Consider the following 27,436-nt stretch of genomic DNA (forward strand, 5'->3'; position numbering starts at 1 on the left):
GTCACGTGTAGACAAAAGTGTTACACAACTATATGTAACTTGCATAAATACGGTGTTTATATAGTCTTAAAATGTCTCACCTGCCAGCACAGTGAACTGCAGAGTCTGAGATAACTTTCCTTCTGAAATGTAAGACAATCTGGAATGTGGTCTATCTTGGTTTAAAATTAATATGTAGGCTATGTAACACAAATTGAAGGAATTAGTGAATAAGTGTAGTTTTGGCGAGTTTTGTTTTTGTCATTTCATCAATTTCCAAATAACACTGTTCTCATCCTTGTGTTGTCTTAGGGTAAAAAATGACCTACCACTATGTTTAACATCAGAGAACCCCCCCTTCCCCCTAATATATTTCAAGTTAAACCTAATCTACTTTTCCTAGAGTTACCCCAGATATTCACAAAGTTTATGATGAATGTCTTGTTTCTTCATGCGAAATGTATATGGGGTTTCAAATTAAATTAAGAGGGTTTATTCTAGGGGTTTTGTGAAGGCGGGTCAATTTTGACCCTTAGGACAAGGGGACAAGACAACATGATTAACAACCTGATGGTTTGGAACAGGTTATTGCAATGGAGGGCCACAACACCAGGCGATTTGCTATTATTTTGGCATCACTGGTCACCTACATCATTGCTATAGTGTTCAATATCCTCGCAGGACCGGGAGCACGTAAGTTATAACATTAAGGCATGGACGCCCTAAAGGATAAAGTTAGTGCATGAATAAATGAATGGTGGAACACTTTCTTTTCTATTGCCTTAATTCTCATTTTCTTAATCCTTGTCGTGATCTTTCGGTCCTCAGCACCGTTTCTGAGTAGGACTGGAAATATATCAAGTAAATATGACACACAGATCACCCCGTCTGGCTGGACATTCTCTATCTGGGTGGTTATTTACATCTGGCTGACTTTTATGATGGTCTACATCCTCTGTACACTCTGCCTACGGTACGGATGCGCTCCCTACTTGTAGTTAATTGATCATCATAAGATAAATACATTTACTGTCAAAATGTTGATATTGGTTATAACTGTAATTGCATTACATGTTTTCAGGAATTCTTATGGCTACAAATACTGTAGTCCATCTGTGTTACCATATGGATTCTTTATCTCCTGGATTTTGAACATGATTTGCAACATCGCATGGCTTTTCCTATGGGACAGAGAGTAAGTTACTTTACAACTGAACAATAGATGGAAGTATCCTGGTATTTTTCTGATAAAACTGAATGTAATGTCGTTGTGTTTTATGTTTCCTTTCTTTTAAGGGAGATGATTGCAGCACTTGTGTTTATGGCATTGATAGCCCTGACAAACTACATCATGATTTTCTTCTCCTGTCATGGACTGAAAGTCTATGGTGCTTGGCTAAACAAATACCAGAATCGTGACCTGTGGCTTATCCGTGTTCTTGTGAGTCAGAGAGAAACTACTCTTATAGATTCATTTTGGTGATAAGGGTAAAGTGTATTTTATATGTAAATTTTGTTGACAGACGCTATATTTTATTGTTGAAGGAGCACATGCAGTTTTAGCAGTTCAAAGATGTTTGTGCTCCTGCAGGTCCAGAATGGCATCGGAATCTACACAACATGGATTACACTTGCTCATTTACACACTCATCAACCTCGCCGTGGTGATGGACTATGATGGACAGCTGTCTAAAGAGGATGCTGGCACTGTGTGTCTCTCCATCCTGCTCGTAGTAGTGGTCTTCTGGTAAGCCTTGTATAAGTACATTTACTTTAAATAAGAAATTGCCTGCATTTTTGAGTGCCCCATCCATACATGCTTTTTGCCCTTTCAGGTTCCTTGTTGAGAACTCTGTGCTTGACAAATATGTTCGCTACATCCTGACCATCTACCCTGTGGTTATTGTGGCTCTGACCGGAAACATGACCAAGAACTACGACTCCGCAGCTCCCAGTCGCAATGGGATTTTTATTGGTTGGTGCAACACCCTAAATATATGTGAATCTACGGCGCTATTATCAGTGTGTGCTTTTCATTTGTGAGTTGTTTGATTCGTTTGACTCATTTTGTTTTGCTCCTCCAGCCGTGCTGCTGGGTCTGGCGTGCCTGCTGTTTGTCCTGAGGGTCGTGTTAGTGTTGTGGAGGCACTTCAACAGGCCTTTCTACTCAGGCATTGATTCTGAAGAGGTCGTATCACTGAGAGAGATCGCTGAGAGGCAGAAAAAGATATTTATCTAAGAAAAACACTTGCATTCCATGCCGTCGTAAGACTGAAATGTGTCTGGGTAGCGACTATTCATGAGCAAGATTTATTTTTACACTCAGTTTTGTCATTTGTAAATTGTAATTTGTACTATATATACTATATGTATATTTGTGAAAATATAAATTTTTGGTCTGATTTACATTTTTGTGTCGGTTTTTATGTGAGCTGTTGTTAAAATGTACCACAGTGTACATAACACAGTTTATGACAACCAAATGATTTGATATTTAAGTGTATATTTGCTCGTGGGTGTTGGTCAAAGCATAATCATTTTTTATGTATAGTGCCGGCAATAACACAGGTGATTAATGCTTCATTTAATTCTGGAACATTCCCCTCTTCATTTAAAGTGGCTCGGGTAACACCGCTGCTCAAGAAGCCGTCTCTCGATCCCACTCAGGTGGGAAACTATCGACCGGTCTCACTTCTCACGCTCCTATCAAAAACCATTGAGAGGGCAGCTTCCAAACAGGTCACAGAGTTCCTAGCAAGGAACAATCTCCTCGATCCAAACCAGTCTGGATTCAAAAGTGGTCACTCCACCGAAACAGCCCTGTTGTCTGTGACAGAGGCCTTGAAAACAACTAGAGCAGCAGCTCAATCCTCAGCTCTCGTCCTGCTTGATTTATCAGCTGCGTTTGATACAGTCAACCACCGCATCCTTCTGTCCATACTGTCAAGTATGGGCATTTCTGGCAAGGCTCACTCCTGGTTTGAATCGTACCTCACTGGGCGCTCGTTCAATGTGTCATGGCAAGGTCAGCTGTCTGTACCTCACCACCTTACCACAGGGGTGCCCCAAGGCTCGGTGATGGGACCACTTCTCTTTGCCATTTACACCACTTCGCTGGGCCCTATCATCCGCTCGCATGGTTTTTCCTATCATTGCTATGCCGATGATACTCAACTGTTTCTGTCTTTCCCTCCTGAGGACACCACTGTCTCGGCGCGGATCTCGGACTGTCGTGCTGATATATCCACATGGATGAAAAACCACCACCTTCAGCTGAACCTGGCCAAAACGGAACTGATGGTCTTTCCAGCCAAACAGGCCATCCACCACAACATCAGCATCAATATTGACTCCTTGTCTCTTGTTCCATCCAAAACAGCAAGAAACCTCGGGGTCATTATTGATGACCAACTGACTTTCACGGACCACATTGCCTCTGTCTCTAGGTCCTGCCGCTTTGCGCTATTCAACATCCGCAAAATCAGGCCGTACCTAACCCAGTATGCCACCCAGCTGCTGGTGCAAACCTTGGTGAATTCACGCCTTGATTACTGCAACGCCCTCCTAACGGGCCTGCCGGCTTGCGTGGTGAAACCACTACAAATGATCCAGAACGCGGCGGCGCGTCTGGTGTTCAACCAACCGAAGAGGGCACACGTCACCCCGCTACTCATTGACCTCCACTGGCTGCCTGTAGCTGCTCGCATTAAGTTCAAGTCACTTATGCTTGCCTACAGAGTGCTTGATGGTTCTGCTCCTATCTACCTAAATGCTCTTGTAAGGGCAAATGTTACACCCAGGATGCTGCGCTCTTCTAGTGAGCGTCGTTTGGCACTGCCGTCTGTGCAAGCACGGCAGTCCAGACTATTCTCATTTGTAGTTCCACGTTGGTGGAATGAGCTGCCCAGCACTACCAGAGCAGGGGCGTCCCTCTCTACCTTTAAGAAGCTTTTGAAGACCCAACTCTTCAGAGAGCACTTCCCGTCCTAACTGGCACTTCGACTAGTGCGTAACTTGCAATTACAGCAGTTACACTTCTGCACTCTTTCTTTCTTTTTATTTCATTTTGTTATATTTCTAATGTAAAGTAGTATTTATTTATTGTTACACCAGGTTCTATTGCTCGTAGCTTGAATATTCTCTCCCTTGTACGTCGCTTTGGACAAAAGCGTCTGCTAAATGACTAAATGTAAATGTAATGCTGATTAGTCATTTTTTTACAGTGTTTTGAAGAATGTTGACGAACCATAACCAATGTTTTTTTATATGAATCTATGAGGAATATGTGATGTAAATGAATAATTTTTGTGTTCTCCATGATCACAGTCTATCTAATGTAATAAAGCTCATCTATTTTATTGGTTTGAAGATTTGTTTCAGTGGGGACAAATGTTGAAGCACCAAAAAAAAAAAAGACTAAAATGGTGCATTCTCATTTAAAGGCACAATCTTTTATTTTGAATCCATACTTTTTAGTATAATTCAGCAAATTGCTCCTCACTGTTCTCAAGCAGTCTATTCTATGCATGCTCAAAACTTCAGTGTTCATTCACAATCCTAGTTCTGTTAATGGGAAACAAACACACTGGTTTGGACCAAGCCCTAAACACTCCCAACCAATCAACACGTTGCTTCAGGAACATACAAGGGAGGGTTAACTGTTGATTGACTGTTAAGATATTAGCAATCAGATATTAGCAATCTTTCGCCAGAATCGTGGCCTCTGCCTTTAAATCTGAGAATGTCTTGGTACTTATTCTTTAACATTACAACCACAATTTCTAGCATGTGACTGACATAGATACATACGACCTCATACTCGCACCCTTCCTGGTAATATATCTGTTAGTGGGTTTTTCTACAAGGGCCTTGTAGAGGCTGGACCAGGGGAGGAACGTGAGCAGGAGTGTAGCGAGGAAGCCCACTTGAGCCAGGGCTCTCTGGTTGTCAACTGATGGACGAAGGTGTCAGTAGACATTGTGCGGAAGGGTAGATGATCGTATACCCGGAAGTAAGGGTTGAACTGTGCTTGTATGACCCTGTGTAAAACTGACATCCGTGCATGACAGAAAGTGCAGCTGGGATGACACAAAAGGACTTTTAGTCGAGCGTGGCCATTCTTGCTGACATTTGAAACATTTATGGCGCCAGAGTTAAATAAATCTTAAGTATATATAAATCCTGTGCAATGTTTGTGAAATGGCTTCACTTTCATCTTTGTGCTGCGAGTGAGCCCGACAATTGCCCAAATATACTGATCTCCGGAGTCCTGAGAACTTGAGTGAATTTTCACTTAACATAGACTAAATTTAAAATGCTTCTGAACTAACACTGATGATTGAACTCTGACGCCATGATGGGTGTCCCCCAGTATTGTTCACTTAACACAATTTGTTTCTCTGTTTTTTATATGTTGCATTGCTTTAGTTATGCTTTAGCTAAGATAAAGATAAAGGCCCTTGGCATCAGTGGTGTGCCATCAAGACATGGATGCATGCATGGATCTATCTCTCCATTAATGTCGTTCCACTTCTTGAGCAGAAATAGGACTACTAGTCACCACTAGAGGACAGGATAGACTTATGTAAATACCAGGTGCAGTGAGAAGTTGAGGGATCTTGACATAAAGGAATATCTTGACTTTTTACATCTTTATTTATGTCATGATACACTACTATACTATACATGTTTTGTGGGACCACTTCTGGCATATGCTGTACTTGTTTACTGGACTACTTCACTGTGTACTTGTTTTACTATGATATTAAACAGTTTGTTGAGATTTCACCAAAACACTCACCAGTGTTGCTTTTGAGACTCCACCTCATTTTAAAGTGTTTCAAAATAAAACATATGCCACTGGCTTCAGTTTCCTTGATGGGTCTCATCAAATTGCCACAGACATACTAGGGTATCTCAACTCAACCAACTGTGTTTATTTGTTTCATCAAGGAAAATCAAAATTGGGATTTTTTTCTTTTAAGAAAAGAGAAACATGCCTGATCTATGCCACTATCAGGGATATAGAAACAACCCACAGTAAATAAACCTGTGATGATAAAACATGTGATGATAAAAAAGGGAATGGTCAAGGACACATCATTGCCTATATGCCAATAGTACAGCTAGACTTGCTACCTCAGCTACTGAGACTAGTGACTTACCAATCACACCACATTAAATAAGATGAAATGCTGTCCTCGATTCTGGCGAATAAAGGCTGATATTTGAATTCAACAACCAAATTAAATACACACGCAGAGTTCTTCACACAGAACAGAAAACTAGAGGGCCGTGAGGAGAAATTTGCTGAATTTGACAAAATGTGTATTGGATTACAGCCAAGGACTTTGCCTTTAACAATACAATGATAAGAACCATACTCACAACAGGTGAGACCTGTAACCACCCAGCTTGAGTCCCTCTTTTTACATAATCATCTTGAGAAAGCTGCAGGGTTGGTCTTCAGTCTACAGTCATACCCTCTTCCTGTGGTCAAAGTTTACATTTTATTGTGGAAATATACAATAACTTATTATACAATGTGTTTTCCCCACCGTCCTTCAGAAAGGACACTAGATTTAGTATTTCTTTTTCAGACGTTGTTCATATTAACTGCAAACATGTAAACCTCTTTTAAAAGTTGTGACAATGATACATATTAACAGAACTAAAAAGATGATCATTGTAAATATGCTCAACACCATTCCGAGGACACCTAGCCCTTGACACTCAGTCATGTGGATTCCGTGGATTATCCTGACTAATCAGTGATCAGTAATTGCAGCTTCAAACGACGAAAATACCTTTTTATATAAATGAGAAATCACATGTGGTAATAATGGAGTGTTGATGATTCTGCTTTTTGAGTGGTTAAGAACAGAGAAGAGTAGGACTAAATACTTGCCACTGGCTACTGTTCAGCAGGCTGTCCAGGAATCCCTTTCAGTTGAGTATTACATATTGTGAATGTGGCTCTCTTCAGTATTGTTTAACTTGCTGAAGATAGCCTACATGTTCCAGAACCGTGGCCGGCAACAGGGTGTAGTAACTGAGGGAGCATTTTAGATTTGCAGTTGGGGGGCAACATTTTCTAGTGTTAAATTGGTCTAAGATACAGTGATGCAGGCATGAACGGGCAAAATAGGGGAGAACCGGGTAGAGAGTACAACTTTTAACATTTTAAAAATGTATAGCCAGTATTTTGTGATATAGGCTACATCCGTCCTCTGACGGATCAATTTACAGAACAAACGCACGCGAATACAATGTCGCCTACATGCCGAATTGTAGGCTATAGCTACAGGCTATAGGTTGACGAAATGTCTTCAAATCATTGTTAACGGGATGTCATATTGGTGTGAACAGTTGGAGGGCAACTAAAATATACAAATTCCGTCTGGTATAGTGTAGGCTACTACATGGACGGATTAAGAAACCACGGGCCCCTGGGCCTGGACATGCTGAAGGGCCCCCCCTCCGCGAAAAAAAAGAATTGTGCGCCTGCAAAACACGCACGCACACGCACACACAAACACAACCAATGTGTTGGATTTTAAGGTCGAATTAGATACTTTGGCTAATGTATTGAGAAAGTAAAGTTTACTCCGTCACCTCCACCTTCGGTGAGGTGTGCACTGCCCCGCTATTGTTTCTGACATTACATGTGACAGGGCAACAGCCGAGTGATTCTTTTCCAAATTGAAACTGATTAAGACCTACCTGAGGGGCAGCATGGGGCAGGAGAGGCTGAATGGGCTGGCTATCCCGTCCATTGAAAAATCAAATCATGCATCACCACTTTTATGTCTGAAAGGCATCGTTCGGCAGGTGTAGTCTACTGTGCCTGCTTGTAGGTCTTGACTTTCAGATTCTGCGCCTAAACTAGCTATATCGTATCGTCTCATCACATGATCAAATAGAGACTTGACATTGGACAACAAGATACATATTACCCAGTGATCATCATTGCAAATCTGTATATGACAAAAATAACAAAGAAAATAAGAAATTATTAATTTAATTGAATCGGTTTTTTATTAGTTTCTATAGTAGCCTATATGTACGATAAGCATATATTTTTGTTATAGATTGCTACTGACGATTTCCCCCTAAAAATGATGAAAACCATGACAGAGACCGGTTTGTCATTTTGAGGGTATATATTGCATAAGGTATCCTTGGCAGTCCCATAAAAGTCATGCGTGATCAATGTCCCATTAATCTAGCTTTTTCTAACACAGCACAGGTACACTCAATTAAAGCATTAGCAAATTAATAAAATACACCTTTTTCAACCACAAATAAGAGACATAACAGTGACTTCACGCAGAGGCTCTGGCCTAGGGGCCCCCTGAGCTCATGGGCCCCTGGGCCTGGGCCCGGTAGGCCCGTTCGTTAATCCATCCCTGGGCTACTAATGCAACTTCGCGACACGATCGTCCTTGACACTAAATTATTCTAATTATGCTAAAATAAACATTACTTTAAAGTTTCAAACATGCTGGGATATTTAAAACAGTCTGCTGCTGTTGCTAGCTAGACACCATATTTCTTGCAGACTATATAGCAAACCATATTTCCGTCATAACCTATGGCCTATGTAGCCCTATTTAACCCCTGATCATGGTAACCTTGATCTGTGGTGCCTTAACACGACGCAAGTTCACACCTCTTCCATTAGGAATCAGTTTCAATAGGAACTGGTTCTCACTGCTTCACATCAAAGCCAATAGACAAGAGATTGTGGAATCAAAAAAGAAATTGAACTCCATTTCCTTTATAATTATGTCAGACACATGCAAATGATCCAGCAGTAAAACAATAACTGGCTTTCTTAGTCTGGAGAGACATGCCATCAAATATATTAGTCTTTGTAAACGTAGTAATTCCTTGCATAAAAAGTTGTAATTTTAATTTTTTTTATTTCATAACACTGTTAACACCATCATAAAGTCACAATAAACTGACACATACTTTGATATCCTTTCATAAGGTTCCATAACCTCATCACCAAGTGCACGTGTGGATATGTAACGCCCCCTAGTTACACAACTGTGGCGCTTAAATAACCAGCAAATGCATGCTGATGACACTTGAGGATCTGTCATAAAAAAGAAACGCTCTAGCCAGCGAATCATCGACACATGAAGCTTCAAAGGTAACTTGACAAAATGCTAGATCTAGTATATTTTGTAAACTTCCATGTTATTTTCCTAAAGATTTAAGCTGTGTTCAGACGCAACATAATTTTTTCTGATGAAAAACCCTTTAGAAAAATCTGTTCCAAAATGCATTTGAAAGCTTTTTGTTTTGACAAACGTTTTCCATATGTTTTAAGTCCACATCAAAACGCTGAAACGCCCTAGTGGTATCAGCATAAGGTGACCAGATTTCTGAGACAAAATCCGACGACATTTTCAGTTCAGACACGTAAACACCTCCAAAACAGTGTAATGTTTTTATCTTTGTAAACGAAAAACGGGGACTGTCCCGTCTGGTCACCCTATACAAACGGTCGACAGTGACGTCATCGTTTATGAAACCTTTTTTATTTATATATTTCTTAAATACCACACGACGCAAACTCGTTGTTAACAAATACATGCACATCCGACAGCTTTCTCGAAAAGTTTCGTTTTCGAGGACGGGAACGCTGTTTTAGTGTAGATGGAAGGGCTAAACAGAGAAATAATTATCCAGTTCTGTCGTGCGTTAAGGCAGCTACAAGTCTTTTATTGTCAGCTGGGAATTGGGAAAGTTCCCATTCAGTAGCCAGAAAGTTAACATTACATTAGTTAAACAAAAGTTAAATGTTAAGTAGGCTATCGTTTAACATCACAATCACCTGGGCTAATGAGTAGGCTACAACATAAATAAACAATTAAGTGACTTATTTGTGCGCAGAGCAAGTAGGCCTACATTTTTGACCACAAACGTTTCCATAACGACTGACGTCAAACCTACTTCTCGGAGCTCTCAAAAACCTCCCACTCTCTTTGACAAGCTTTCAGGTGTAGTCGTAGTTTTCAGTCACTTGACTACAATGGGTAGCCTACCTGGCGGGCAAAAAGAACAGCGAAACAGCGAAGATGGCGACCAATAGTGGACATCTTCGAGCAGTGCAGCCTACTCAATTACGATCGCCATCAACCACAGATCATAACACTATAGCCGGACAGACATATCTAGAAAAAAATAACATTTTAGGAACTTGTGATCCCTTTACTGCACCCGCTGATATTTGTATTTCTATAACGTCGTCAAAGTCCCTGCCTGAGCTCCAGTTTGGAGATATTTACATCTATCTAATAGAAAATCCGTCCCCCTAACATCTCAAAAACGGAGCTACCAGCTACTAATTCCAGCTCCAAAAGTAAGGCTACTTTACTGCGTGTCCGAGAAAAGTTGACCCAGAAGACGTCTACAATTAGCTGGCAGCAACGTGAGCGGGTTTTAAATGCGATAAAAACACAATTCGGGCTTGTCTCCTCGCTGATTTGAACAGCCAACCGAGCAACAACTGTCTGGCATTTTACTACCTAAGTCAGACAATGTTAAAGCGGAGATATTAAATGATCTTGAATGAAAGGTGGTCGGTTCCTGTATAAATTCCAGTGGTAGACAGCTGTGGAATGTTTTTCTTGCCCGTCAACTGGCTTTCTGACGTCACGTGAAAACTATGAATTCTCTCACTCAGAAGTCAAGAATGGTTTTATCTAAAAAGAATGCATGAAACTACAACAAAGTCCGAGGTAAGCTAGGCCTACTACCTCTTTTCCGAGTTAGCCAACATTACTTGAACAGGTTAATGACGACTGCAAACCTGCAAAAATCTAAATTCTACGAAATATTGTAGAGTTGATGCTGTTTCAAGACAGTCTAACTTGTAAACTCGCTTTTATTCAAAAACTGCAGTATCCTCGCGGCTTTATGAGAGGGTTGCAGTTTCCGGCAGGGGTGCAGAACGTTTTTGGTCATCTGTTGACATTCAAGCAGCAGATATACTTTACAATACTTGTAGCTAGCTACCTAATTCGCAAAGGCAAGGCATTTGGATAGAAGAAGCTTTCCCCCCCCAAAAAAGGGACGAGGCAATTAGGCGCAGGCGAGGTTAACTGTTGCTGACCATTTGGACAGGCGCAAGGTAAAATGGAACGACGTGACATGAACCGTATCGATTTCCAGACAGTAGCCTACTCCATATAATTATATGTTAAACAGAGGCTGACAGGATGAAAAAAAACGTTACTTGTGAACACAGCCTTAGAGAGTGTTGTTTTGTTGATAAGTGGTACAGCCTATGTTGTAAATAGTAAATAATTTGCCAATGCAAATATCTGCTGATTATGCTACTATTTTTACGATGACAAGACTGAAAGGTTTTCAGCTTTTAAAATCCACTAATTTGCTACTTTTTGTTGTCGTTGCAATGGAATAGAATGGAAGGCCACAGCATTGGACGCTTGGGCGCTATTGTGGTTTCATTCTGCGCATTCATCGTTGTACTGGTTCTTAATGCAATAGCTGGACCAGGATTACGTAAGTTTAAAAACTCATGATACAAGTCTTCTTTTGCTTATCTTGCCACCAAACGCTTTTTTTCTGCAGTAGACACCACAGACCGGACTATATGTTGTAACTCCTGTCTTTTTTTCTTTAGCACCATTTACGAACAGCACTGGAGATATATCAGATAAATATGGCACTCAGATCACGCCCTCTGGCTGGACGTTTTCCATCTGGGGTGTAATTTACGCCTGGTTGACGGCAATGTTCGGCTACATCCTCAGCACAATCTGCCGACGGTATGGATTATCTGTCTAATCCTGTATTGTGAACAGCATGAAGGATCAGTTTGCCATTAAAATATCATAGACTAACAGTGTTTCCATTATACCTTTTCAGCAATGCCTACGGCTATATGTACTGTAGTCCTCCTGTGTTGCCATATGGATTCTTCATTTCCTGGATACTTAATATGATACTTAACATTGCATGGCTTTTGCTATGGGACAGACAGTAAGTTGCTAAGCATCCCCCCATCAATTGATACACTGTGTTTGTAAAATATGTGGCTACAGCATATGTAGTCTTTATTTATTTTATTTCTCTTCAGGGAAATGATTGCTGCATTTGTGGTTCTGGCGCTGGTAGCCTTCACAAACTATGCTTTGATATTCTTCTCCTGTCATGGATTGAAAGACTATGGTGCTTGGCTGAACAAATACCACAAAGTAGACTTGTGGCTTGTCCGTGTGATGGTGAGTCAGGGAGAACTTTTGGTTTTTCACTGTATAGTAGGTATTGGAAGTGTAGTTTCAAGACTAAAACTTTTGTGCTCCATTGTTTTAGGTTCAGAATGGCATAGGCATTTACACGACATGGACAACAATTGCCACCTTGATCAACCTCACCATTGTTATGGACTATAATGGGCAGCTTTCCACATTGGATGCAGGCACTGTATCTTTCTCGATTCTGCTGGTTGAAGTGGTTGTTTGGTAAGCCTTGTTATGGAGAACAAAAAACATGAAACTTCCTGATATTTGTGACAAAGAAGAAGAACAAGAAAGGTCCTTGTATTTGGGTGTACTGATACACACAAAGACATGAAACTTCCTGATATTCCAGATGCACACCCCACATTAACTTTGAACATGAACATGAACATTTTCCTAATATTGTAATATTTCCTAATATGAAAAATTATGTTGTACATACAGGTTCATTGTTGAGAACTTTGTGCTTGACAAACATGTCCGCTACATCCTGACCATCTACCCTGTGGTTATTGTGGCTCTGACCGGAAACATGACCAAGAACTACGACTCTGCAGCACCCAGTCGCAATGGGACTTTTATTGGTAGGTGCAACACCCTTAACACTGGAATGAATTTGGACTGTTTGTAACTGTGTGGTTAAAAGGACTCCTTTAATTGTTGTACTTCCAGCTGTGCTCTTGGCTCTGGCGTGTGTCCTGTTTGCCATACGAATAGTTTTGGTGGTCTGGAGGCACATGAAGAGACCCTTCTACAAAGGCATGGATGCTGAAACCGTTATGTCACCGATGGACATAGCTGAGAGGCAAAGGAAGATATTTTCTTAGGAGAAATGATGCGTGCATAAATGTGTTTGGATTATAAGCAAGATTGTTATGCACTAAATACATTCCTTGTCACGTTAATTAAAAATATATATATGTATTAAAAACAACAAAGGATGTATTCAAATTGTATTTTTGTATATAAGCAATATAATTTATTATTTTTAAATGAACCAAAGTGCTGTACGTATGTAACTAGGACAGCAGGAAAAAAGTGTTTGTTATTGAACCATTGAATTGTCACCATATATCTCTGACCTACGAACTGTTCAATGTTTGCTATATAGTGGATCTTCAAATTCATAAAGTAATAAACATCTGGTGTGCATTTGTCAGTACTCCTAGAGCAACTTATGAAGGCAGATAAAAGCTCTGTAGGCAACTGACCTTCAGTTGGCTATAATTAACCAGACCTACTGTTGTTTTTTTTTTTATAGATTCTGGGTTTTCCATAATTCTTTATGTCTGTAAATTGGCAATGTTTTTTACATTATGATGTTGATGGGTTTTTTTTTTGTAAAGAAGGCCATTATTTACTGTTTTTAACTGATTCAGGTTTTCTCATAATTTTTTATGACTGTAAATTGACAATGTTTTTTACAGTTTTTAATGTTTTTTTTTAATAAAGACGGTAATTATTTTTACAGAATGTGTGATGCCAATTCTTACCTGACATTTTATATGCCTTGTTTTAAACACTCACTTAACAGTGAATAGCACTTCATCCTGAACATTGAAAATCGAAATTTCATTCAATGTCCAGTAGGAGAGATGTTGCGTTCACAGTGTTTTGAATGCGTGTTGTCATTTCAAACACGCGAAGAAGGACAAAAAACGGGCGCCAATAGCAGCTAGGAGGCGTAGCTAATCAACTTCAAGACGTTTATTTTAACAAGGGGCGCTGATTTGTCTTTTTAATAGTGGCCACATCTTTATTTTTAAGTGTAACGGCTTTGTAACCGATGTGGAATTTTACTATTTATTTCATACCTAAGTTATGTGCTAATTTGAAAATGGCGGGCAGCTAATAACAAGGTAGCTAACAGTAGAATTGGGTTAACGTTAGCTGGTAACACAACAATGGAAAACAGAACTTCAGACTTGGTAAGGAGTTACATTTAAAAATGGTTATTTTCATAGTCTGTAGCTTGGTGAAGGTATGTAAAGATCACCAACCTTCAAGCTCAATTTATCCAGCTGTTTTAGGAGCCATACGATTTTCCCACTGCACGTTGACATATAGTTTGGCTAGCCAGCCATTTAGCACAACAACTTTATGATTGTATACGTTTTAGCCACTACTTAGCTCTGTGGCAGTGAAATTCTTTACGCATTATACGTTAACGTTCATGTTACTGACTTCAAAATAGTATACGTTGGATTTATTCTCATTCTGTTACAAGTAAGCTCGAATACACCCTAGTGTTGCTGAGCTAACGTTACCACGCTATGAACTGTTAGTTGGCTGGTGACGGGTGATGTATTGCGCTGTTATTTCAATCTATTTCATATGCTTGTAGATCAAAGGCAGGAACAAACTGAGATACTTCACAAACGATGAAGGGTAAAATCAGCTTTTTATACATCTGACGCTAACTTACGTGATTAAACTGCTCATCGTATTGTCAGCTACCAGGGCTGTTAGCCAGAAATATTGCTAAACCTATCGAGAGGCACAACATGAGTGAATGAAGAAATATCATTCTGTTTTAGGACGGCGGTATCACAGATAAAGGAGGTGTTTTCAGTCCGTGACATCGATGAGTTCTTTGGTGAGACAAAATCCTACCTAGTTTACTTAATTCATCGCCCCGAGTTGACCAGTCTATCCCGTTAATTCCAGTTTGAGTGATCTTCAAGACCGTATTGGCGTTAATATAGTCATAATGCTGCCTTCCCTTTCAGACGGTATATCTCAAACTAAGCTGGACAGTGGGTTTCTGTCTCCGTTACCCAAGAGCACACCAGGTGCAGGAGCAGAAGAGGAAGATGCACCAGTATGTGTTACACAACCTCAAGTGGTCGTGAAAGTGTCTGAATTTGACTTGCCTGTAGTTTCATCATAGTTACCATCGCCCTTCGTATCTTAGCAGGAAGCAGAACGTGTTGCCCTTCCAGCAGATGACAAAACCATAGGAGAAAATGGGTTAACAGATAAAGGTACTGTGCTTACACTTTTACTTTGGTATTATTTTAACATTCATTTTGTTTGTGCATCTGTGTCTATTTTGACAGAAAAAAAAAAAAAAAACATTTTCACAGGTACACTACATGAACCATTTAAGTTCTGCATCAGCTGGAACTAAAATAGATGTTTATGTTGTTATGCAGAGAGTTCTTTTAAAGATAGCGTCCCATTGAAGACGTCCAGCCCCATTGCTGTGGCTCCAAGTATCCATGAAGCTGGAGATGAAGAAAAGCCTTTGGGATCGCCGCTGCTCCTCGCCGATGACAATGAGGATCCCATTGAAGGCAACATGGACCACAAAGAGGACCTAGTCAGGGAGTCTTCATTTGTGTAAGAACTACTGAATGACTTTCATGTATTGGGGCGGAGGAGGGGGGGGGGTTCTTAGTATGAACAGGCTTTGACTTTATCCATTTTGTGTGCAGTGAGTCCTCACTGACCCCACCAAAGAGATTTACTTTGGGTGTTCGCACACAGCAAAGAGACAAGTCCCCAGTGTTCACGTAAGATTTTGAACTGTTTGCCATTCACTTATTATTTCATTTCCCCCTCTTTTTTCATTGTTTATCCATGCACCATCCAGTTACTGCTTTCTCAGATCTAGATGTTTGAATTTTTCAACAGCGTACTGGCAAGAAGAAACCATGAACGTCCTGAGCAGAAGAATGTGCCTGTTGCATCAGAGAGCCACACTCTGATAGGGGCTCAAATGTGAGAACACTTTGATATTTGTTTTCCTCTTGTGCTTAGTTCTTTTTTTTTCTCTATTCATTTTTTTCAGATTCCATGCATAGAATGCATATGCAAATGTGGGAAAAGAAAACATCTTAATGTAACTGCATGTTTCCCTTTGCTGTTTTAGCAACATTAAGCATGACTTGATATCTGATGTAATTGCATATATGGGCACTGTGTTTTTTTCCTCAGGGATGGGGAGTCTTTGATGCAAACTTCAGTTTCAACACAGACTGCACAGTCTGTGGTTAAGGCCATTAAGGAGTCGGACTCCAGCCTGAAGTCCTCCAGCGCGACTGATGAACAATCTTTCCAGAAGAAACTCAGAGAGTTCATGGCCCCGAAGGTCACAGAGAGGTGACGGAGAGATCAGTGTAGTTTAAAGACCTTTTTGGGGGAGGGAGGGTGTCATGATGAAGGATATGTACAGGATTCGTACAGGATACGTGCGCAGGATATCAGATGCCTTTTTAAATTTTCATATGCAGTAGAAATAGTTTTTTATAGTTTGTACGTATTTAATGAGGTTGAACACATGACGTTTGCATTGCTAGTTCTGTGACCTGTCACCCGCGCTGCTCGTGTAGTGCATGAGCAAAGGGCACCTGCTGAACCATCTCTCGTGTCTTACAGGGCCAGGCTCCCGGTGCCCGTCAGAGCCCCCTCTCCGCAGGAGCTGGACGACGACGACTTCCTCTTCCTGGAAGATGATGCTCCACTGCTCTTCAGCCTCAAGCGGAAGACCCAGAGCCAGAGGCAGACGAGCAAGAAGGCCGAGACCGAAACCAGGACTACCACTGGAGATGGAGCGTCATCAGAGAATGAGCTTGGGACAGGGGGTAACACGGCTTCTACCTCAGAACCCCCACCCAAAGGCCCTGCCACCCACAAGAAGAGAGGCAAGCAGGGCAAACCGACTGATGCTGGAGAGGGAGCTTCCACGGAGGCCCATGAGGTAGGGGGTAACACAGATGGGGTGGCCCCCGCAGAGCCTCCACCAGCGGCTCCATCCACTCAGAAGAAGAGAGGCAAGCAGGGACAACAGACTGAAAAAGGGGCTTCTGGGGATGCCCCTGGGGTAGGGAGAGATCCAGCAGAAGCCGCTCCTCCCGAGCCTCCACTGAAGGCCCCAGCCGCTCAGAAGAAGAGAGGCAAGCAGGGCAAACCGACTGATGCTGGAGAGGGAGCTTCCGCGGAGGCCCATGAGGTAGGGGGTAACACAGATGGGGTGGCCCCCGCAGAGCCTCCACCAGCGGCTCCATCCACTCAGAAGAAGAGAGGCAAGCAGAAGGAAAGAGCTGCTACAGAGTCTCTCACAGCAGAGAAGCCTGATGGACGAATGGGCTCCACAGGGCTTAAGAGATGTCCAGTGACCCCTGGGTCCAAGCCCCTGGCTCCTGCTCCTGCTGATAATGCAGGTAACTATGGTGATGCCACAACCCATAGGTAAATTTGGTAAGGCTTTGCCTATGTGTGTGTTCGTATTTAACCGCAAAATATAAAAGTTCTGTGGCATACAATTAAGCATTGGCGATGATTCACTATGTCATCTGTTTCTAGGGTTTGGGAAGTTCATAATCCTGTATGTTTGAAATGTAAAAATGTGCCTGTACTGGTGGCTGTTCCTGCTGTTGTTATAGCACTGTTTATAACATGTTTTTTTTTTTACAGTTCAACAGAAAGCCAGACAGAAGGGGCCATCAAAGCATAAACCTTTCCTGAGTACAAACAAAAAAAAGAAAAAAATTCACAGCCGTTTATCAGAGTGGTATTCGGTCACCAGCTCACCAGACCGTGAGCACAAATCAAACGTCCAAATGAGCAAAGCTGCGTCCATCACCGCAAGCCCTGAAAGCACTGGACAAGCTACTGATGCTGCTCCGTCGCAGGCGAGCCCGAAGGCAAAAAGCAGACAGAAGGAGAAGGAAAGCAAGAGAGCAAAACTGGTGCAGCCAGAAGAGAGTGAAGCGGGAGGTGCTAGCCCGGCTCAACAAGACTCCCCTCAAGGAGGAGGAGATTCAGATGCCACTGGTGAGAGCCTCTTTACAAGCCAGGGTTCATAGCCAGAACTGTCCACATGCTGACAGTGGCCGATCATGCCTGTGTTGCAAGACATGCAAAACAATTAGATTTATCTTGCTTTATTCAATTGTATTCAATTCAATTGTAATTTCATTAAATACATCAGTAGTATCCAGAGCATCCAATTGTCCAAAGAATACAAAGAAGAAATGGCAAGACCTTGAACTATAATTTTATAAACTACTTTATCATAAATAGAAGGGTCTGCGTAAGATTCAGAATATCATTAGATTCACTGAAAGTTACACAGTGTTGCTTTTGGGCTGTTTAATTTTGTGCATTGTGTCTGGGGCATCAAAACAGAGCTTCTAGTCTAACCCCTGTACTTCTGATGTCTTCCTCCCTCTCAGGTGAGACTGAAGCTGGGCAGCAGGAGCTTTCGCTTGACCTCTCAGGGTCCTCTGCTCTGGGCAAACGCAAAAGGAGCAAGCCTGGAAGCTGGTGGGCTCTCAACCCAGACAAGGAGAATGACAACGATGCACTCGCCAGCAGTCCTCTGAAGAGACAGAAGAAAAGCAAAAGGGAAGACGGGAAGAAGCCGAAGAAAATGGGAAAGGAGGTGGAATCCCGTGAGGAAGACTCCTCCAGTGTTATCGAGGAGGGCAGAAACCAAGCCGGGTTGCCGCAACAGCAAATGGACAAAAAGGCTGTTTCAAAATCTAGACAGAAAAGGGTCAAAGGTGACAGTCGACCAAACCAGAGGAAGCCCCAGACTGATAAAGACAGACGCAGGAGGCCACAGGAGGAGGCTACTTCTGCTCCACCCAATCAGCTGGAAGAGGAAGAGGAGGAGAGGATGGCAGTGGCGGCAGCAGGAGCAGACTCTGAACAGACCGGGTCAGAGCTACAGGTCAACATGTCATCAGGTGAGCTGTCAGAAAAATGTCTATCTGGTTTCCATCTCTTAACTATAACTATGTTGCCCTTGCTATGGGAGTGCTGTTCAGTCTTTAGCCTGGCCATGATGGGCTAGTGCATTCATGCCAATAGCTGAATAGCACACTTTTGTGACTTTGCCTATTCAGGACCAGTGTTCTTGTCAAAATGATTGAAGTTCCTCCAGAACATAATAGTGCGTCCATGCATGATTTGCTGTTGCCCATCATATAAAAATAATTTCTTTAGACTCGTCTCTTTAACATTTAAAACATTGCAGTGATGTTCATGACAAAAGTTTATTGCTGAATTCAGTTCTTTTTCCGCCTTTCAGTTTTCTGTGTTGCATTGTTTAAGATCCTACAGGGTGATCAGCTACTACTTTTTGTCGTCCATCCCCTTATTTGTGCATCCCACCTTCAGTAATGCTCCTGTAACCTCAGTTGAATATGCTTTTATGACTAGTAGGTTCGATAAAGGGGTAAGAAATGACAATAGTAACACAGGGTTGTAAAGATAAGATATGTGTATTTATATTTTATTTTTATATAAGTTAATCAATAGTTTATATAGTCTGTTCAGAGGTATACAAGTAGTGTATGTCTATTAAGTATAAAACAAATAAAGTAATTAAAGAAACATCAAATATATTACTATACAGTTAAATATCAATAGTAAAGGGATTGGTTCAAATATATCAACGTAAGTAAGGCTATGGGTGCACCCTTAATAATGAATCGTGTAATGTTACTAGATTAGTAACAATTATTTACATAATTCATCACACACACCAACACACACTATAATCAATTCAAATGATGTCAAATTATCAATTTCTAATTAACTCAGTTCAAAAAGTCTAGCACGACAGCAATTCTAGCTGTGTGAAGTATCCAAGGAGAATAGGAACAAACTCCAAAGTCAAAAGGGGGAAATATCCAAATGTCCAATGGAAGGAAATAAAATAAAAAAAACGCAAGTCCAAGCTTGGAAGAAAATAAGCGAAAGCGGGAACTTGCCACACTTGCTCAACTGTTCCAAGTTTTTCCATAAAAAAACCTCGCCTAATTTCAAGGAAGAAGGGGGGAAAAAAGGTCCTAAAGGGTTGAAGATTCTTCATGTCGATTTTAATTCATTTCTAATTATTATCGTTTTCGTAGTTCTGTACTGTTACTTTGATTGAACGATTGATCTCTTAACTGTAATAACTGCTTATTTTTAAATAAATTATACATCGCTTGAGGAGTTGGGAGAAACTTCCTGTTATTAATATTCATTTTATTAATTAGTTTGCAGACTCTCAATTTTAAAGTAGTATTGATCTGCAGTATTGCTGTTTGTCTGCCGTATTGACCTCAGCAATATAATTGTGCTCACTTTGCACTCTTACTTCTTTACAGAGGCACCTGCCGAGCCAGCACAGACCTCAAGTGATGACGAGGTGGTTAGCCGACCTGACGTCCCCCAGCCAAGGGGTAGAACACGGAGAGGCCCCAGTAACTGGTGGGAAGGCCAGCAGCTGCAGCCTCAGCCAGCTGAGGACATCATCCCGTCCCCTTCCCCACCACGCTCATTCCCAGAGCCCAGGCCACGAGTCGCGACCCCCGGCATGCCAGTGGGAGCACTCCACCAGAGGGCCGGGAAACTTGCCAGTGGCTCTCAGAAACCCTGCAACCATCTCAAGAAGAACCCTGTGAGGAGACAGGCAGGCACTCCAAAAACTCGCAAAGGCTCCTTGACTGCCTTTGGTGCCATATACACGTCGGGCAAAACTGCCGTCAGGAATACGGCCACTCGTAAGGTGCGTAAGAACTTGTTGAACTCCCTGGAGGACAGTAGCAGCAGGTCCATGGATGGCAGCAGTTACGATCGGCTGAACGGTGACCACGTAAACCAGGAAGCCTGTGACCGAGTTTCGAATTCCGTTGTCCTGGAGGCAGTCGTGCAACTGAAGAGTGGAGACCTGGTTCCTGCTTCAGACTGGCCCTCACAAAATCTAAGGTATATCTGAATCTGTTCATCAACTTTAAGTGGCTTTTTAAAATCACTTATTGAGTTATATAATTTACGATTGTCATGCTATTGTCAGTAGCTCCGATTTTTCTTTCTTTTCTGTTTCCATATATACATGTAAATATATGTATATCTTTAAATATATTTTGTTATGCAATAGAATCACACTTTTACTTCAACTTTTCATTTAAATAGTGCTCCTGGTTTAAAAAGCGGACCTTCCTCAATGGTTGAACTTAGAAGCTTTGAGGAGGAAGAGGACCAAAGTAAGTGACACCCTTTTTTGACTTTCATAATTAAATTTTTTGGGATCTACTAGAATAGATGTACATACTTCAATGACCAAAAAACAAATTTTTCTCATACTGTAAATCTATAGTCACCCTCTGTCTGAAACGCTCTGAAATGCATCATCTTGTACGATAGGAAAAGGGCTGGAATTCCAACAAAAACAGAATGTTTATATGTACAAAAAGCTATATAGCACACTAAATAGTCTTTCCTCTGTTGTCAGTTGCAGCCTTGCCGTCAACCTTACGGGTCCCGATGGCTCTGTCAGAAGGAGACATCTGCGGGCCGTTGCTTCGACCTTTGACCCTGGTGCCCGATGACTGGCAGAACCTCACCTACTGGCTCAGACAAGTGTGGCGGACCAGTGTGAAATGTAATACCACTTGAAGATATACCATTTAGTGTTGTCGTGAAGTTTAAAGAATAATGTATTACTGTCCCAAAATATACCGTGCAATGTTATTTTGTCAGTGTAGCATGAAGTGGTAAATATCTTATTCTGATGGGCTAGTTATTCTGCTGTCAGATGCAACCATTGATGGTTGTGAAGTTAAGCCTCACATGACCTACTGTTTGCTAATATGCAGTGGATTTTTCAATGTGAAATTGGTTATTGTTATTATTTTTATGAAATTAAATGTCACCATAAAAATGAATTATTTTATGTGAGGGGATAACAACATCACATGTATTACACCTGCCTGTGTTAATCCTTAGCTATTTCCCTTATATCATCGCTCTTGAGGGCTCTCTCTCTCTCTCTCACACTCCAGAAATTCAGGTGTGATGAAGGTGCTTAGGTATTGTTTTAATTGTTCAGGGGGAAAAACCCTGTATAACAGATTCAGTGTGGCTATGAGGGCAGTCCTGAGGCAAGGTGTCCCTCATTGACCTTCAGAGGACCTCATTGACCCTGCCCTTAGTTTTATAGCCGCTGCAGTGTCTTGTGTAACGAGTATCTAGTAAAGAGTGGGGCTGTTGATCATAGTCCACACCTTGCCCTGTTTACACTGTCCAACGCCTTTCCTTCCTGTGCAGACGCTGGTCAGGTCGTCACTGCAGACCACTTCCACTGGTACACCCACGAGGGCAGAGCCCTCGGCCACAAGTTTGACCTGCAGTGCACAACGTATGCCAACGGCAAGCTGCTCCTGGGCTCGTACATGAGGAAGCCAGCGCAAGTGGACCAGCACACGACAACAGTGAGTACAGGCTCGGGTCTTCCCACGTATCCCCACCCTGCCTGTGTAAAGTTCAGGACTAAGGTCTTGAGTCTAGTGTTTGTCACTGCTGTTGGTTGTAAAAACCCAGGGGTGATGATTGGGTCATTAGGGAAGGGGAGAATCCTTTATCTCCTCTCTTATCTCAACCATATACTGCTTGAATGTATAAACATACAGAGGTAATGTTTAACTGGTGCCCGAGTGGTGACCTTGTCAGTGGCAACAACAGCAATCTGAATGTTATGTGGAAGCAATGGAGATCCTTACTCCTGAAACACACAAACTTGTTTGCAAACATTTGTGTTTTGTTTTTTGTTCTAATGCAGGTTTTTAATGTATATACAAGTTCTGTGCGTGTTCAAATCAAGGATCTCAGATCTGACTACAACCCTGGCCAAGCATTCGTGGTCCCTCGGGGTAAGTAATCACGTTATAAACTTCACGTTTGCATTTTACACGAACGCTTGTTTATTCTGATGAAGGCAGACACCTTAATGTAAAAGGATGTGCAAATAAGATACAAATACAAGCAAATTGCTGATTGAGAAGAAAACATGAAATGTGTTTTAGTTTCACGTAACTCAACTGCTGGTCAGCTGAGACGAGTTTAAAACCAAACAAGCTGAAACAGCAATCTCCAACACTCAGATCAGACAGCCTTGTGTTTATCCATGTGGTTAAACTAGTCTTACATCAGCTTTCCTTTTCTTGTCTGTCTGTCTGTCTGTCTGTCTGTCTGTCTGTCTGTCTGTCTGTCTGTCTCCCTCCCATCACAGGACAGTCATACAGCATTCGCAATCTGACTCCAGTGCCAGCGATTCTGTGGTATCATCGGATGTTTGCAGATCTAACAGAGGACTCCTAAACCAGTGCTACTCTCTGTACAGGATACAGGCTGTCTTAAGGTGGATCTTTTATATTTCCACCGCAAGCTTTTGATTTAAGACCAGTCAAAGTTGCCAAGCATCACAGCTTTTGTATCGAAAGTTGTAGATTCTTAATGATAAGATTACAGTGAGCTCTAAGCTCAAGCTTTTGTCATTTACTATTTTAGTAAGAAATCGCCGTATGAAAATGATATTTGTCTAATGAGAGGTGTTGTGTTTTTAAAAAAATATTTATAAATAAAAAAAAAAAAAAGGTATTTACTTCCAGCTTTTAGTCATCCTACCACTAGGGGTCATTAGACAATCATTTAACCAGAAGAGATGTCAGACCTTGACGCTATGCCAACCCTCCCTCCTCCTCTTATTGATGTATAATAGCACTTAACAACCCTGTGCGCGCAGGTTTTTCTTTTTGATGGAGAAGTTACTTTGTTTTGGGTGAAACATAGCGGCTGTAGCCTCTTTGGGCGTTTGGCAACTGATATTTTAAAGCTCACCCAAGAAACTATATATGCAGCTTTAAAACGACTCCTTCATCTTCATCATCTGCATCTGTGCACTGCAGTTACTTCTCGGAAAAACCTCTCATGAGTAGCTCCTTTGCGTATGCGCTGTGCTTTGCACCAATTCATGCTCTTCTTTTCAGAGTATTCCAGTAATTTCAACTCTCCTGCCCAGTTTGCATTTAGAGATGTACTGTATTTATGCTTTCACCTTCAAGTGACAAAAACAGTCAAGGTGTGCTGTTTTAATACAGTTAGCTCCATTGCAAGGCTCCTCCATTCATTCCTTGTACCACACAGCTGTCACTTACCTTTGTGTTGTGTGATGACCTGACCTCTCCGTGTAGAATAAATCACATGGTCTTTATCCTCTGGGTAAACAATATAGATAGTTACAATACTTTACTTTTAGTCAAGGTGGAGGAGTTACAGGCCAGGTCATAGGTTACATTCCCATGGAAACATAGAACTGATATTGTATGGAGTTTCTGCTGTAAAGGTTCTTTGTGATAAATCCATTTGTCAACTCGCTGTAAGTAAATGTAACATCTGCATTGAATACCCTCGATTAAACCTGGGTATCTGAGGTCAGTGTTGGTTTGAATGATCCTCACAGAGAGACATGCAGGGATTTGGATATTCCCACAATGCCCTTTTAAATTATACAACGCACTTGTAACCAAACAAATACGAAAAAGAATTAAATGGAATGGTCATGTAGTGCTGCTCATTAGCTGCATTTTACTAAGAACATTTCCAGTGTAGTCTTAAGTGATTGTCATTTTAATGAACTGAATCTTCGTTGAAGAGACATTAAACACACATTGTACTACTCAGTCATTCAAATGGAAATATCCGAGCACTCTGAACCTCACACATCTGTGAAAACTTCACTTGCGGACACGAGGGTGGGGGATGATCTGCACTAACTTCTGTGACCGTCCAGGACCACTTGGTGCCACAGATGATCAGTTGGTGTGCCCTTTCACTGTTGGTTTAACTCTTAAACTGTCAATCCTGCCACCACTAAATATCTGGGCTTCCTTCAGAAATGGGCAAACTGAGCAATTCTCTATATCAGCGGGATTAAGAATCGCCGCTATCCTCTGGTTTAATGCTGTCGGATAAACCTCTTCCTCCTGGGCTGGTGCCTGCAGGTCCTTCGTTCGCTTACCTGCTTGTCAATATTCCTGAGTATGCCTGCTTAGGCTCTTAAAGCGAATGGGCTTGCATGCTTGCCCAGAATCCTGTAAATGTCTCCCTGAGGGCAGAGACATGTCTGCAAACTTTGACTGTTAAGACGTGGTATTGCACTGAGTGACTGAGTAGGCCCTGACCCTTGAGAAGGAGAAAACACATACATTATTTATCTGGTAGTCAGTGTGTGCACATCACTGTCGGAGGGAATGCCAAACACTATCAGTGTATCGAAGGTCAATAAAGTTGATTAGCATTTGCGCTTCACATTTAGGTTATGTCCAGTTAAATTGATACAGAACCACCGCTTGAACCTGCCATCTTTTATATAGCATCAGCTATAGGCAATACATGAATAATGAAAGTACTGAGTATATATGAAAAGCAATTGGGTGACTTGTTTGGAGACGACTTTAGACAGGCACTCACATTTTCAAATACAAAGAAAAAATCAGGATATTAAAGTTTTTCTTGATTGCCAAGGCACATTTCTTGAAAGTATGCTCCATTTCCCAAAACTCTTAACACAAATACATAACTGCACACTCATTTTCACAATCTTCGGGTCAAAACCAAACTCAAAATCATGTAATCGTACATCTAAACCAACCCCCCCCCCCCCCCCCCAGAACAACGTTTTTACATGATGAATAAGGTATTCCGGTGATAAAAAAAAACCCCATTATATTCATATATATGGATGGGACACACACACACACACACATGCCAGGTCTGTTCAGCTTATGTAGGCTTTAAGGTGTCTGTGTGTGTAGGAGCCCAGTTTTCCCCTGGTCAATTTAACAAGTAACTTACAAGTGTCGTATAGGCTAAGGCTACTTATTACATGTTCTGTGTGGCAAGAGGGCTTCATGCTTGCTTCAAGGCAACTGCACCCCACACAGATGTATTAGAAATGATAATAATGTGCTGATTGTAAAGCTCCCATATTATGAAGCTTCAAAGTATCCATGATCCACCATTTACAATTTATGAATCATCATAAAATATCCACATCTACTTTTGAAAACGCTTCATTTTTGCTTCAGATCTTTTTTTCATTTCAGATCCTAGCTAAACTGCCTTACCAGCATATCACTCAATCTAAAAGAGCATGCGTCAATATTATACTTCATGGCTAATTTATCATGTCAATTTAAAGTGCACCCAAAGTACGATTAAAAAAAAAAAGCTTTAATCCTTACTTAAGGAGATGTGGGCAAAACCCATATCAGACTGAGCTGCTGGAAAAAAATCTTCAAAGATAAGAGAATGTTGCGGGTCGATGGCCTCCTCGTGCAATTAGTACAGAAACATGCCTAATGACAGAATCTACCGAGTAAAAACATAGCCAGATACAAGAATCTTCACCCATCAAAATGACTGACAGACAGTCCTGATTTCAATCTGTCCTGCCATGGCTTTAGAGATAATTTCACAGAATGTTATGGTATGATTTATGATGAAATGCGATTCGTGCCACTTTAAAATGCTTCTATGTGTAAGTCACAGAGGCAATTATAAGAGAGTTGTTTCCATGCACAGTCATACACCTGTCATGCTTGGTTGGTTTCTGAGGTTCCCTGCTGTGGGTAACCTTGGGACAAACTGACACCAGAATAGTTCATAGACCCTACGAACGAACTAAACATGTCTCAATGAAAAGCCCAAATATTTAGTAATACAGTCTGTCTTAACTCATTGTGACATTACCTAGCTTCCAGCAAAGGTTGAAGTCTTTCTCTCACTCTCATTCTCACTCTCTCTCTCTCTCTCTCTCTCTCTGCCCTGTTCTCCACCTCTTTCTGGGCAAGAAACACCCACCGCACACTGTCAGTCCTCCACTAGAATATTTTAGAGGGGGAAAAAGTACTACTGTCTGGCACTCTGTTCCAGGTTAACACTGCAGTCCAGCTGGGAAAAGACGCTAAAAGTGACTGAGTGACTGGTGTGAGGGTCGTTAGACCACAGGCAACATGAATTATGACAGAGTCTCTGTCACCAGTGACAAATTCAAGCCCTGCGTCTCTCTACCTCCTGAACTCACAATGCCACCGAAATCTTTAACACATGGGTGCAGCAAGGAATTCTGGGTATCATTAATTCATATGGCCTACTGGAAAATGTGCTGCCCTTCCGCACTTCAATCTTCACCACCTTTCACACCAAAAGCGAGGGCACTGTTTAAGTCTGTAAACAGTGTCTAGTCTATAAGTCTATAATGAGGTCTTTGCCTTAATGGAAAAAACTTCCTAATAATAAGGACAATAAATGGTTTGTGGAATTATTTCCCCATTGAGACTTGCTTGAACTTCCCATTAAATAAAGAAATATTCAACCATAGAAACACACCAGTTAAG

The 27,436-nt window shown here is 41.4% G+C and overlaps 2 protein-coding genes and 1 pseudogene across 4 annotated transcripts; all 3 read left to right on the forward strand.

Moving 5' to 3' along the window:
• The first annotated feature begins 47 nt into the window (after nucleotides 1-47).
• LOC105890088 lies at nucleotides 48-2,527 on the forward strand (annotated as a pseudogene).
• A 6,506-nt stretch (nucleotides 2,528-9,033) lies between these two features.
• On the forward strand, nucleotides 9,034-12,643 carry LOC105890087. The gene is made up of 6 exons (XM_012816060.3): nucleotides 9,034-9,139; nucleotides 11,420-11,520; nucleotides 11,642-11,786; nucleotides 11,887-12,000; nucleotides 12,098-12,242; nucleotides 12,334-12,643. Exons 1-6 carry the CDS (start codon nucleotides 9,126-9,128, stop codon nucleotides 12,484-12,486), a joined length of 672 nt encoding a protein of 223 aa, XP_012671514.3. The 5' UTR covers nucleotides 9,034-9,125; the 3' UTR covers nucleotides 12,487-12,643.
• A 1,230-nt stretch (nucleotides 12,644-13,873) lies between these two features.
• si:ch211-161h7.4 (nucleolar protein dao-5) lies at nucleotides 13,874-25,681 on the forward strand. 3 transcript variants are annotated; one of them, XM_031584006.2, is made up of 19 exons: nucleotides 13,875-14,188; nucleotides 14,605-14,648; nucleotides 14,798-14,856; nucleotides 14,990-15,081; nucleotides 15,175-15,244; nucleotides 15,416-15,602; nucleotides 15,698-15,775; nucleotides 15,897-15,983; nucleotides 16,200-16,364; nucleotides 16,641-17,035; nucleotides 17,288-17,425; nucleotides 17,679-18,038; nucleotides 18,440-18,955; nucleotides 20,366-20,966; nucleotides 21,174-21,244; nucleotides 21,493-21,642; nucleotides 22,308-22,471; nucleotides 22,819-22,909; nucleotides 23,269-25,681. In XM_031584006.2, the coding sequence occupies exons 1-19, from the start codon at nucleotides 14,165-14,167 to the stop codon at nucleotides 23,355-23,357; spliced, it is 3,381 nt and encodes a 1,126-aa protein (XP_031439866.1). In that variant the 5' UTR covers nucleotides 13,875-14,164; the 3' UTR covers nucleotides 23,358-25,681. The 3 variants fall into 3 exon arrangements, with proteins under 3 accessions (XP_031439865.1, XP_031439866.1, XP_031439864.1); XM_031584005.2 differs by having other exon boundaries at nucleotides 13,874-14,188; nucleotides 15,178-15,244; nucleotides 16,641-17,425; XM_031584004.2 differs by having other exon boundaries at nucleotides 16,641-17,425.
• Nucleotides 25,682-27,436: the final 1,755 nt, after the last annotated feature.

This window comes from Clupea harengus, chromosome 17, assembly GCF_900700415.2.
Source record: "Clupea harengus chromosome 17, Ch_v2.0.2, whole genome shotgun sequence".
In the NCBI taxonomy this organism is placed as follows: Eukaryota; Metazoa; Chordata; class Actinopteri; order Clupeiformes; family Clupeidae; genus Clupea; species Clupea harengus.